General features: G+C 44.8%; 1 protein-coding gene across 7 annotated transcripts in view; it reads left to right on the top strand.

Annotated features, from left to right (window-relative positions):
* Window positions 1–1,172: 1,172 nt before the first annotated feature.
* The window catches only part of LOC106571666 (gephyrin), a 100,266-nt gene continuing 90,089 nt past the window's right edge, over window positions 1,173–11,349 (top strand). For 2 of the 7 annotated variants that reach the window (XM_045695803.2, XM_045695800.2), the window contains exon 1: window positions 1,175–2,996. In XM_045695803.2, the coding sequence (XP_045551759.1) occupies window positions 2,933–2,996 (64 nt within the window). In that variant the 5' untranslated portion in view covers window positions 1,175–2,932. Of the gene's footprint in view, window positions 2,997–11,349 lie in introns of all 7 variants that reach the window. The other 5 variants (XM_045695801.2, XM_014144986.3, XM_014144983.3 and 2 more) reach the window with 4 other exon arrangements.

Below are 11,349 nucleotides of genomic sequence, written 5' to 3'. Positions count from 1 at the left end.
AAACATTGGGGTAAACAACATGCTTATATTTTGGATTCTGATGGGGTATGACAGTGGAACTAAGCTCATGAGGCATTTACTGTCTAAGTACAATCCTTCAGGAATGAATGGATACTTAGCATTCATTTAAGTTACTGATGATTTATTGCTCTTTTAACCTTTTAATAAATATTCCAGGGAGCAAAATTACTTTGAAATCAGGTTCATTTTCAGTTCGGAACGAGTGTTGAAAATAAGTATTTTCCAGATGTTGAAAATACATATTTTCCTTGAAAATATTTGTAATGAAAGTTGAAAATGATATTGCCAAAGGTCAGCTGTACATACATTAACCTTTATCTACAGGTAACTGCCAAAATAAAAGAGAGACACAAAGTATATTGAAAGCAAGTGCTGGATCCTGAGCTAGTTAAGTGTGTGTGTGTGTGTGTGTGTGTGTGTGTGTGTGTGTGTGTGTGTGTGTGTGTGTGTGTGTGTGTGTGTGTGTGTGTGTGTGTGTGTGTGTGTGTGTGTGTGTGTGTGTGTGTGTGTGTGTGTGTGTGTGTGTGTGTGTGTGTGTCAGAGAGAGAGAGTCACCAGATTTCAACCCCATTGAACACTTATGGGAGATTCCGGAGTGGTGTCTGAGACAGCGTTTTCCACCACCATCAACAAAACCCCAAATGATGGAATTTCTCATGGAAGAATGGTGTCAGATCCCTCCAATAGAGTTCCAGACACTTGTAGAATCTATGCTAAGGTGCACTGAAGCTGTTCTGGTGGCTCAACACCTTAAGACAACATGTTGGTGTTTGCTTTATTTTGGCAGTTACCGGTACATGTCAGTGAAGAAAGCATTATATCACATTCAACATTTGAAATCTAATTTTTAGTGCAAAATGGAAATAACTGAAGATTGCAGTACGGAATATTTATTATTGCTCCCATCTGTCACATGTATTTATGTTAGCTTTTTCAAAAGCTTAAGAACTGGCAGTGGTCAGAAGAAGAAAATACAGAACTGTCACAAGCGTCGAAAGGATTAGACCAAGGCGCAGTGTGTATAGTGCTCATCTTAGGATTTTAATGAATGCACTTCAACAACAAAATAATAATCGCTCAACAGTTCCGTCAGGTACAATCACTAAACGGAAAATAAACACCCACAAAACCCAAAGAAAAACAGGCTGCCTAAGTATGGCCTCCAAACAGAGACAACAAAAGACACCTGTCTCTGATTGGAAACCATACTCGGCACACAAGGAAAAATAAACATAGAAACAGAAAACTAGAACAAATTCCCCTAGAAACAAACCAACCCCAAAACACACAAAACAACCCCCCTGCCACGCCCTGACCATTCTACTGTGGCAAATGACCCTTTTCACTGGTCAGGACGTGACAAGAACACTTCAGCTACAGTAGCATTCCCAGTAAATGGATAAGAGTGTCATGCTAAAAGCCTAAAATGTAAATTAAAAAAAGTAACGCTTTCCAAGCACAATGGGTATTATTCGAATGAGCTCCGCCCCCAAACCATTCCTAATTTGGACGGACTAAATCTGAAGCGTTCATAGACATCTATGCTTTACAAGTTTGGACAGCACAGTACAGTAAAGCACAGTACAGTACAGTAGAGCACAGTAGAGTTCAGTTCAGTACAGTAAAGTCCAGTTTAGTTCAGTAGAAGTTTAGTACAGTAAAGTACAATATAGTAAATTATACTCACTCTACTTTACTGTACACTACTGTACTGTACGAAATCTGAACAAAGCATAGAAATCTATCTTACATTGGGCCAAATCGAGGCAGGTCCGGACTGGACCAAATCTGAACCATCCAGACTTCTATAATGAGTTCATATTTGGTCTAATCCAGACCAAGAAACAACATCTGTGGAGTTGAAATCAAGGCCAGGGCAGATCTTTCCAAAGTCCATGGACTTCAGCATTGGATGTTGGATGTTGGGAGGGTCATCACTAGGATGTGTGATTCTGGGAGTGTGAACTGCCACCCTCACCTAAAATCACACTGATTTAATAAAATACATGGATGTGTAAGTAAAATGTTGCCAAGGTTTCCATTCAGTTTGTCGCCTGCACCGGGGAGTCATTCGAGACACGACTGACTTGATGTTTTTGAAGTGAGTGAGCGGTCAGGCTTGAAGAGTTGACCCAGTTCCCGCCATGGTGCACGGTACACTCCATAGTCCATAGTCCCCATACTCATATAGACTAGGTGTGTTCATGAATCATGTATTGATCAAATCCAAACAGATGCGGGAGGAGGGGCCGTTTTTTTTTCTACATTAAAATATACACCACGGAAGCGTGCAGTCAGACTAAAAATAGAAGCGAGGTTTTTGCCTCGGGATGCAGTTGCGTTTTTACAGGTCAGACTGTGATCTTCTCTTGAGCTTCTGAGGATGGGAACGCAGTAGGCTACTTAGTCCTCACATCACCTGGTCATTACTATTTCATACGAAGCGGGCACAATGCCCAAACACCTCGTAGACTAAAAGTGCATTTTCATCACCCAATATACTATGATCCATAGACGGTGTGACACCAAACATATGACGTGGGGAAATTGGAGTGGCATTACCGACGCATTGCTTAAATCCTATCTGTTTCTCTGAGTCTTCATAGAGAAATCAATAGTGGTCTCCAAAAGAATGAATCTGGAATCCACACTACTACCATGGCAGACGGCCAGCTGAGTGATGTGTGCGGTTTAAACGGCCCCCGCATTCTGCCGCGCACGGCCAGCTATCTAGGTGTCTTAATCGCTCGGCTCTCCACTTCTCTCGCCTAGCTCTGCTCTTCTTCCTCATTTCCTCCCTCCCTCCGTCTCATCATCCTCCTCCTCCTCCTCATACCCTCCCCCTAAGTTCGATGTGATCGGCTCTTGGCCCTGCCGTGAGTTCTCAGTGCGGGCGACAGCGCTGCTGAACATGGCGTCAGACGGGATGATTTTAACAAACCACGACCACCAAATCCGTGTCGGAGTCTTGACAGGTAAATGCAAAATTGCATTTAGTGATTCATATTTCTCTGTGACAATGTGAATTCATTTCCGTTGACTGTCCGCTGGGGTGCCTCTCGCGGGCGTCTCATAGGCTTACATGTCGGTTGATTTTGCGTGGCGGCTCTCTCCATCTCTGGCTGATTTTGCAGTTCTCCGCGGCTGGTCAGCGCCTTGCGCTTTGAAGCCCCCTTACTTTCACAGGACTAATTGATTTAACACATCCTTGCATGCGACGGAAGATGACAATGTAGCCTACATTCATACAAACCAGTTCGGTATCATTCGTTGCCATGGCGTTTGCGAGGCGGTTTTTCTCCGTGAAGGGCTCAGTTTTGTGTGTTGAATTATTCATAGCCCGTATCTGCTTCTGCTTGTCAAATCTGAAAATGACAGCTGACCGTGTGCGGAGCTAAACATGCTCGCGCTGTATGTATTTCGTTATTGACACGCGGTTGGCCACAGCATTTCTCCAAATGTAGCCCATGACAGTTGCTGATGATAAGTTTATGTATTTAAGCGCACAGAAATGCCCGTGTTAATTGCGGAATACATGGCAAAGCAGGCGCAATGAATGATATGTGACTGATTTGTGAATGACATCGCTAATTGAAGCGGCTGGTTAACGTGACTGAGGCTCTGCTGGTTTCGTGAGCAGAATACGAGTCGATTTAGGCTACGGATCGGGAAACGATATATAGGCTTCAAACTGTTATACACAAGACATTGGAAATGGCTATTTCTATGTGTTTTTAGGTATGTTTGCTTTGTCATGTTTCTTATTCAGCACTGTGATGTTGATCAAGGCGAAAAGTCGTGCGGTGTCACGAGAGGAAAGCAAATGAAAGATACATGTAACCAGCGACGGTTAATATTGACAAATACGGGCTTGCCGCTGCTGTAGCGATGCTGTTGAATTGGGGAAAGTGTCGGATGCGAAAACGAGTAATGGAGGGGGCTGGATGATTCAAATCATCATGATCGCCATGTATTCGTGATCGCCTATGACATTCTCCCTTATGGTAAATCTGGTTGGAAGATGGTATTGTGTAGCAATGGAGGAATGACTGTAGATCCTGAAATCTGCTAGGGAACCCCCCCCCCCCCCCCCCCCCCCCCTCTCCGCCTCCCCCGCCCCCCCCGCCCCCCCTCTGTAGAGAGAGAAGGAGGCAGCGCTAGTGAGGGCTTCGGCGCTGTCGGTGGTGCTGAAACCGCGTCAGTCACAAATTAGTGCGATGGTAAATACACTGCCAGAAAGCGAGTTTCACCACGTTGATAAGCATTCAGGCATAGTGTAAACCGAAACAGAGCGGGTTCTGTGTTTGTAGCGTTAGTCCCTCGAATCCTCTTCTCCCTCCAGCCAGTGTGGTGACAGATTGCTAGTTTGATTTGGAGGTGCTATGCTGACTTTTTCTGCAAATATATGCTGATTTTGGCGACGCAGAAACGCAACCCACTTCTTATTTGCATTTCTGTTTCTTTTTGCGGCTCTTTTTCTTTCTCTCTTGGGGTTGGAATAGGGAGGTATGTTGGGAATCCAATACCCGTTTTCGGAGGTTTAAAAAAGCAGTGACCATGCAGACATATGAAACAGTAGGTTTACTGTATATTTAGTTGTTCTGAATCTAGGTCCAAAATATCTTAAGTCTATGACCCCTTGCCTTTCAAGAATTTCATCCTGGCAAAGATGAGTTATTTTTAAACACCAAACGTGTTTTCAATATTAGATATCACCCAAAACAACAACATCCACAAATGAACTCCACATCTTCCCTGTCATCCTTCCCAACCTCTACAATAACACCACACTAACCACACAGTGCCATCTATAATCTATGATAGTGCCATCGTTAGTCCTGCTGCACCACGCAGCTCTGTGCTCAGCATTCTAATGCTCCCCCCACCCCAATCTCCCCATCTGGCCTCATGAGAAGGTCAGGGGTCAACCCTCCATCCTTCCTCCATAGGCCCGGGGAGAGCAGGGGAGAAGGAGGATATAACTGGCCGGTCACTGCTCAGGACAGGGATACTTAGGACTCTAAAGGCTGTATAGATCCAATGTATAATGGTTTATTCAATGTAGAAGTAGGATTAGGAATGTAGATCTGCGCACTCTATGCAAATGATAGCAGGGGAGGACATGGCTCAAGCCGGCCAAAGGAGGGATGGAGGTGTGCATATCTCAAACCTCTATGGTGGTTTGTTTGGATGTTCCGTCAGGGTTTGCTCTAGGTTTGCCTTTGGATATACATTATTGGTGCGAGGTGTACTATAAGGATGTGGGGAAATGCTTGCAAGGATTTGTTTGTGGAAAATCTGAAGAAGAAAAAATGATTAGGGTGAACTAAAATGAATGACAGACATCTGTCAAATATGTAATCCCACAAATGTGAGCATTAAAAAGCTTCTCGTGCTGTGATGGGTTTATTGCCTTTTTGCATGTGTATCGAGAGTGTGTGTGTGTGTGTGTGTGTGAGAGAGAGAGATGTTGTTTTAATTGTGTCTCTATCTGGGCCTGCCTGAGGGTGTGGACAACACCATTCTCCAACACGCTCTCCCAGCTCACCGCCCTCCTGTCCTGTGTGTATTTGTGTGTCTCCCTCCACCTTCCTAATGACTCCCTCTGTACACACACACACACACACACACACACACACACACACACACACACACACACACACACACAATACAGCTCTCCAACAGCCTGTGTGACCTCATTGTGTTGTGGTGCTGCTAGGGAGAGATGGATACACCATGCAGGGCGTGTGTGTTCTCTGGACCTCTGTGTTCTGACGTAGCAGGCATGGGCCGGACTCTGTCACGTTAGATGTATTATTCACACAACTGTGTGTGTGTGTGTGTGTGCATGAGTGAGTGTGTGTGTGTGTTTGTTCATCCGCATGCATGTGTATGTTCTCTCGGTCTTTGTGCACTAACAGTGAGCTCTGGTTGAAACACAAACCCCTGGTCCCAAATATAGCTACTGTATGCATACATCCCATCAACACAGTGAAACAGCTCCATATCTGTTCTACAAAATATGTTTATATCTGAATGCTTTGTGATTTTGCAACCTTCTGAACAGATAGATTCCAGGAACGGCACCTAGTCTTCTCTGAGTTGAAAGAATGTGCCCAGTTCAGTTCTCACCTACCAAAATGACAGGTAGAACACAAATTCCCCCCCAAAATACCAGAATCGTTAGCATTTCTCTGGAAGAATCAAAATGGGCTGAACTGAACACACTGCTAAAAATGATAATGCACTGTGCTTCTATATAGAACCTTTTTTGAAGATATATATAAAGCGAGCCATTGAATACTTTTTGGCTATAGCACCATTTTGTTTTATTCTCTGTCAGTAATATTTGTCCTGTTGCAGTACTTCAAATAAAATCAATTACTTTTCCTGCAAAGTGTGTTTACACTACAGTCGCCATCGAATGAGCACAGTGATTGCCTGCATAATTTACGAATATTGACAGTAATTATCTTGGTAATTTGCATGTTCATACATCATTTATATTGACATCAATTTTGCTAATCAATTGCTGTCAATGGTGGTTGGTTGAAAATGTTGTAGGAATGTACATATATGATATGAGGGACTCTCCTTCTCTGTTACTCTCTTTCTGCTATTCTCCCTCTCTCTTTCTGTAGCCCCGTTTATACCAGGTTCTAAACTGCGTCCTTTGTCCTGAGTTTGTCCACATTCTGATTGGGCCCACAAGCATTGTGTCTGGATATCTTACAAGTGTAGACAGATCTGGACAGAGACACCATTTAAATCATCATTATTCTGCCCTCTAAAATCATTGACAGGCGGCACCATTGTCTGATTATATCAATATGTGTCTTACAATAAATAAATAAATATTATTTAGAAAGAATAGCTGTGAAATAATTGGCATAAAGGAAGGGACCAGGAAATCTGGTCACAATGCAGACACAGTGGATGGATAACAGACACATTTTAATACCATGTGTAGACACATTTCTGGGAATCTGGTCACAATCAGAATGTGGACAAGATCAGGACAACGGACCCATGTTTGTAAAAAGGTATAAACAGGGCTTCTGCCTCTCTCTCGCCACCTCTCACCTCACCTGCCTTGTCATTTTTTTTTCTGTCCCCCTCTCTTTCTTTTCAGCTTTCTCTCTTTCTCTTTCACATCTCTCTCCCTCGCTGTCTCTTTCTCCACCTCTTTCTCGCTCCTTCCCTGTCTTTGTATATTACCGTACCCCTGTAGGTAAGGGAGTGATGCAGGAAGAGGGGGAGCATGTAGGTGTGAATAATAGAGGAGAGCAGCGTCCCGCTAATGAGTGTATTTGATGGCTGACCTGGCCCGTGTGTGGCCAAGGTGAGCTCTCTCCTCCCTTTGTCCTCCTTCCTACCTCCTCACTCCTGTCCTCCTTGTATTATTGAGCCTTGAGCGTTTCTCCTGTTTCCCCCCGTGTGCTACAGCAAAACCCTCCCAGGTCATGACATCTGGACATCACACCATTGGAACACGGTCCTGGCCCCTCCTTGGACCAGACTGTACTTTCACACGTGTGGTTGTGGATTGTGGGAACCACACCTGTGATTGACATGTTGGGTGTGGACCATCTTGATATTTTTAGTCACTACAATGATGAGGGGAGAGTGTTGCAGGCAGGAGATTTCACTTTTCTTTCCCCCTTCAGTTTTATTGGGGATCCTCGGGATACCCTACTCTTCCTTTTCTGTAAAAACAACATTTACTTCTCGTCCCCCCACCCCCCTCTCTCCTCCTCTTCTCTCCTGTGTTGTGGTGGGCCCTGGTTCTAGTTGTCTATAGGGGCTGTGTTGCTCTGTTTTAGGGAGATGAGCCAGAGAGCTAAACACCCACCACTGATAAACAGGAGCTCCTCCCAGCATGTTGTCTCAGCAAGGAGAGGCCTTGAGAAGAAGGCCAAGTGTTTCCTCCTGTGTGTGTGTGTGTGTGTGTTTGTGTGTGTTTGCGTGCACACTTGCATGTGTGTGAGAGATAGAGAGTCTCTCTGCAGCCTGTGCTCTGACAGTGGGAAGCTGCGATGTAATTGCTGACACCGTCCAGAGGATTGAATGTAATGAAGGTAGCTGCTTACAGCCTGCTTCATTAGTGCAGATGGGCTCGGGGCACTGTGTGTGTGTGTGTGTGTGTGTGTGTGTGTGTGTGTGTGTGTGTGTGTGTGTGTGTGTGTGTGTGTGTGTGTGTGTGTGTGTGTGGTGGGGGGGGGGGGGGATGAGAAGACTCCTAGGCCCAGTGTCGTGGGAAATCACACACACTCATACTCATCACACACACATTAGCAGCATGTGATGGGGTAGCGAGCATAGCTCTTCCAGTGAGGGGAGGACAAAGCCTAAACCCTGTAGACTAGAGTTAGTGGAAGGTCCTAGTAGCCCTTTCCTCCAGTCAAATGAGAAAATTGCCCTCTAGTGGCCTCATGGGTGGAATGTTAATAATTTCATAATTAATAAACGTATTTCAGAAAATCCAGTGTTTCTATGTCAAACGGTTTTGTTATATTTCAGTCTTCTGTGATATAGTGTAATATCGGGATGCAAACTCAGAATAGAATACATTTCAACTCTATATCTGACATGGTACAGATGTCTTCATTTTTTAAGCCCAAAACCATGTGTGTGAGGTGAATACTTTAGTTTTAAAGTAGATGTGTTTAGGACTACCAAGAAACACTCTGTGTGACCCTGATTTAGCCCACTGCAGTAAAAGGTTAACTAAGCTAATACAACGGGTTAGTAGTTTCACTTTGCAAAGGGAAGTGTTGTTGAGTGGTGTCAGCTAAGGACAGCTAACAGCATGCGCTACTTCCTCCTATCATGTGCAATCTAGTGGAAACCATTTATCATCCGCACAGGAGCTTGAAAATCCCAGCACCACTTTCAGCACCGCCTTCGCCCCAATCCTGATCTGTCCAAATAATCAACGACCCCCCCCCCCCCCCACAAAACAACGTGAACTGCTGCTGCTCGTAATCACATCATTCTACGTGAGCCTTGACAGTTTCATCTGTCCACGAGAGATGACGTAAGTCTCACCCCATTTTGATAGAAGTACCAGTTACCTGCTTGTCCTCTGTAGCCAATGGAAATGTTTCACCCTCGTATACAACCTCGGATTGGAGCCATATATGGACCTAACAGAAGAACTATGTAGAATATCATTGAAATTCTTTGGCTAGATTGACTGCTGATGAACTTGAGTTTGGATATTTCTCTCTCTCAAATGTGAACACACACGCATTTACACACACGCATGTACACACACACACACCTCCCTAATTAGACTACACATTACTCATATATTTAATAATAACAGTTACATGTCAGCTCATGCTGAACTAAGTTAGCATGGTTGACCTTCAAGATGCAGTAGAACTTTAACTCCAAGAAACTACTCATACACTCTACTAGCAGCATGAGCATAATACCCTCTCATGGCGCATACTGCATCGTTGGTTGCAGCAGCAGAGTTCTGCTTTCTGCTTTGTTCCACTGATTTCACGTCGATTGTCGGCACAATGCGCTCGAGCCGCAGCTGTGCCGATCTGCTTTTGTTTTGCCTTTCTGGAACATCTCTGGCATGAAATGGGATTTGCGGGAACGCCGGGCAGTGACTGGGAGCTGTCACGGCGAGGGCAGTGGCGGGCAACCGGTGGACCAGAGCATGGCAGGGGTTGGCACTGCCAACGCCACATGGGGACAAGTCGGACACCCCTATGCCCAAATCGGAGGGATTCAGATCAACGTTCCACTTAGTGAACAACGTTTGAACAGCGTGTCACTTACAATATGCTCCGTGTTCCCTCCTCCTGAATCGCCTTGACAGCTGTATCTCTTGAGGCATGGCTGTCATCATGACTAAAGCCGGGGTCATGTTCAGTAGGCACGAAATGGAAGAAAAACGTCTCGAAACGGAGAGAAACGGGGAGGCCCTATCTGAACTCGTCCAATAGGAAATGCTCTCTTCGTTTTTCTGATGCAGTGTTTTGCTTCGGTGTGCCCTAATGAACACGACCCAGGGTTTGCGTCAGAGGATGGGTCTTTACTTTCCCAACATGGCTACTGATGCAAGTCAAAATGACTACCCTGGTCTGTATGGGTTCATATCGTAACCCCGATATCTGACCCTGTCAATGACCCAAAACGGTCAACTCTGACCCTAACCTTGACCCTTAGCCCACATGACCCCAACCCTAGCTTTAACCCTAACACCTGACCCCTGATTCTCATTGGTTTGGGGCTCCTAGAAGTGCTGGGAGCACATCAAGGCAAGAGCAATCAATAGTTGATTTGATTAGCTCCTCAATGCATGTATTTCACTTAAAGCCCCTAAAAGCCGATGGTCGAGAGAGGCTTTCTAGCTAATGTTAACCATCCATTTCTAATAGAGCCTAATTAAGTACTGTCCACTTATGGACTCTTATCTTTAGTCATATTAAATGAGCTAAACTATGTGTGTGTGTGTGTGTGTGTGTGTGTGTGTGTGTGTGTGTGTGTGTGTGTGTGTGTGTGTGTGTGTGTGTGTGTGTGTGTGTGTGTGTGTGTGTGTGTGTGTGTGTGTGTGTGTGTATCCTGTGTGTGTATCCTGTGTGTGTATCCTGTGTGTGTTTGCATGCATATGTATGCACAAATCACTGACCACGTCATGTTCCTGATGAGAGGTGGGTTCCCCTGTATTGGCAGCCTAGCTAGCAGGAGAGGACAGCTGGACACATGCGGTGGGGGATAGAGATCAGAAATGTGCAGGAATATTAATGGCCACAGATTCCTATAGAAATCAATAGGATCGCTCGCAGAGCCTTCGGAGCATTAATAAGACAATAGTACCTGAGCTTACCAATAGAGCTGCGATGGTGCTGGATCATAGTCATTTTGGCACACCGTAGTAAAATGTTTTTGAAAGGAAAACGAAAAGAAGCTGTTCTTATTAGACAAAACCAGCTACTCACTCTTCAGTTTTATGCCTAATGAATACGACCCAGAACAATCACTAGTGGAGTTGGATGATGGGCGAATACATGAAAATAGAGTCCAAAACAGCCAACATTGCAATTCTATGGCATATAAAGCATATGGGTCCTTAAGGTGGACCCAGGGTTGTCCTGCACACTGCCTGATAGTTCTGTGAACAGCATAGATAGTTGTGCTACATTGCTACATAGTATTAGCTAGGGCTGGGAATTTCCTGGGACCTCACAATACGATATTATCACTATACTTAGGTGCCAATACGATATGCGTTGTGATTCTCACGCTAGATGTGGTAAAGAGGTCAATGAAACTCAACCAAAACAATAGCAATGCCATGGAAACGCG

This window comes from Salmo salar, chromosome 15 (assembly GCF_965601325.2).
Source record: "Salmo salar chromosome 15, fSalSal1, whole genome shotgun sequence".
NCBI classification, from domain to species: Eukaryota; Metazoa; Chordata; class Actinopteri; order Salmoniformes; family Salmonidae; genus Salmo; species Salmo salar.
The sequence above is the reverse complement of the archived record's forward strand: the minus strand, read 5'-3'. Positions and strand labels throughout refer to the sequence as shown.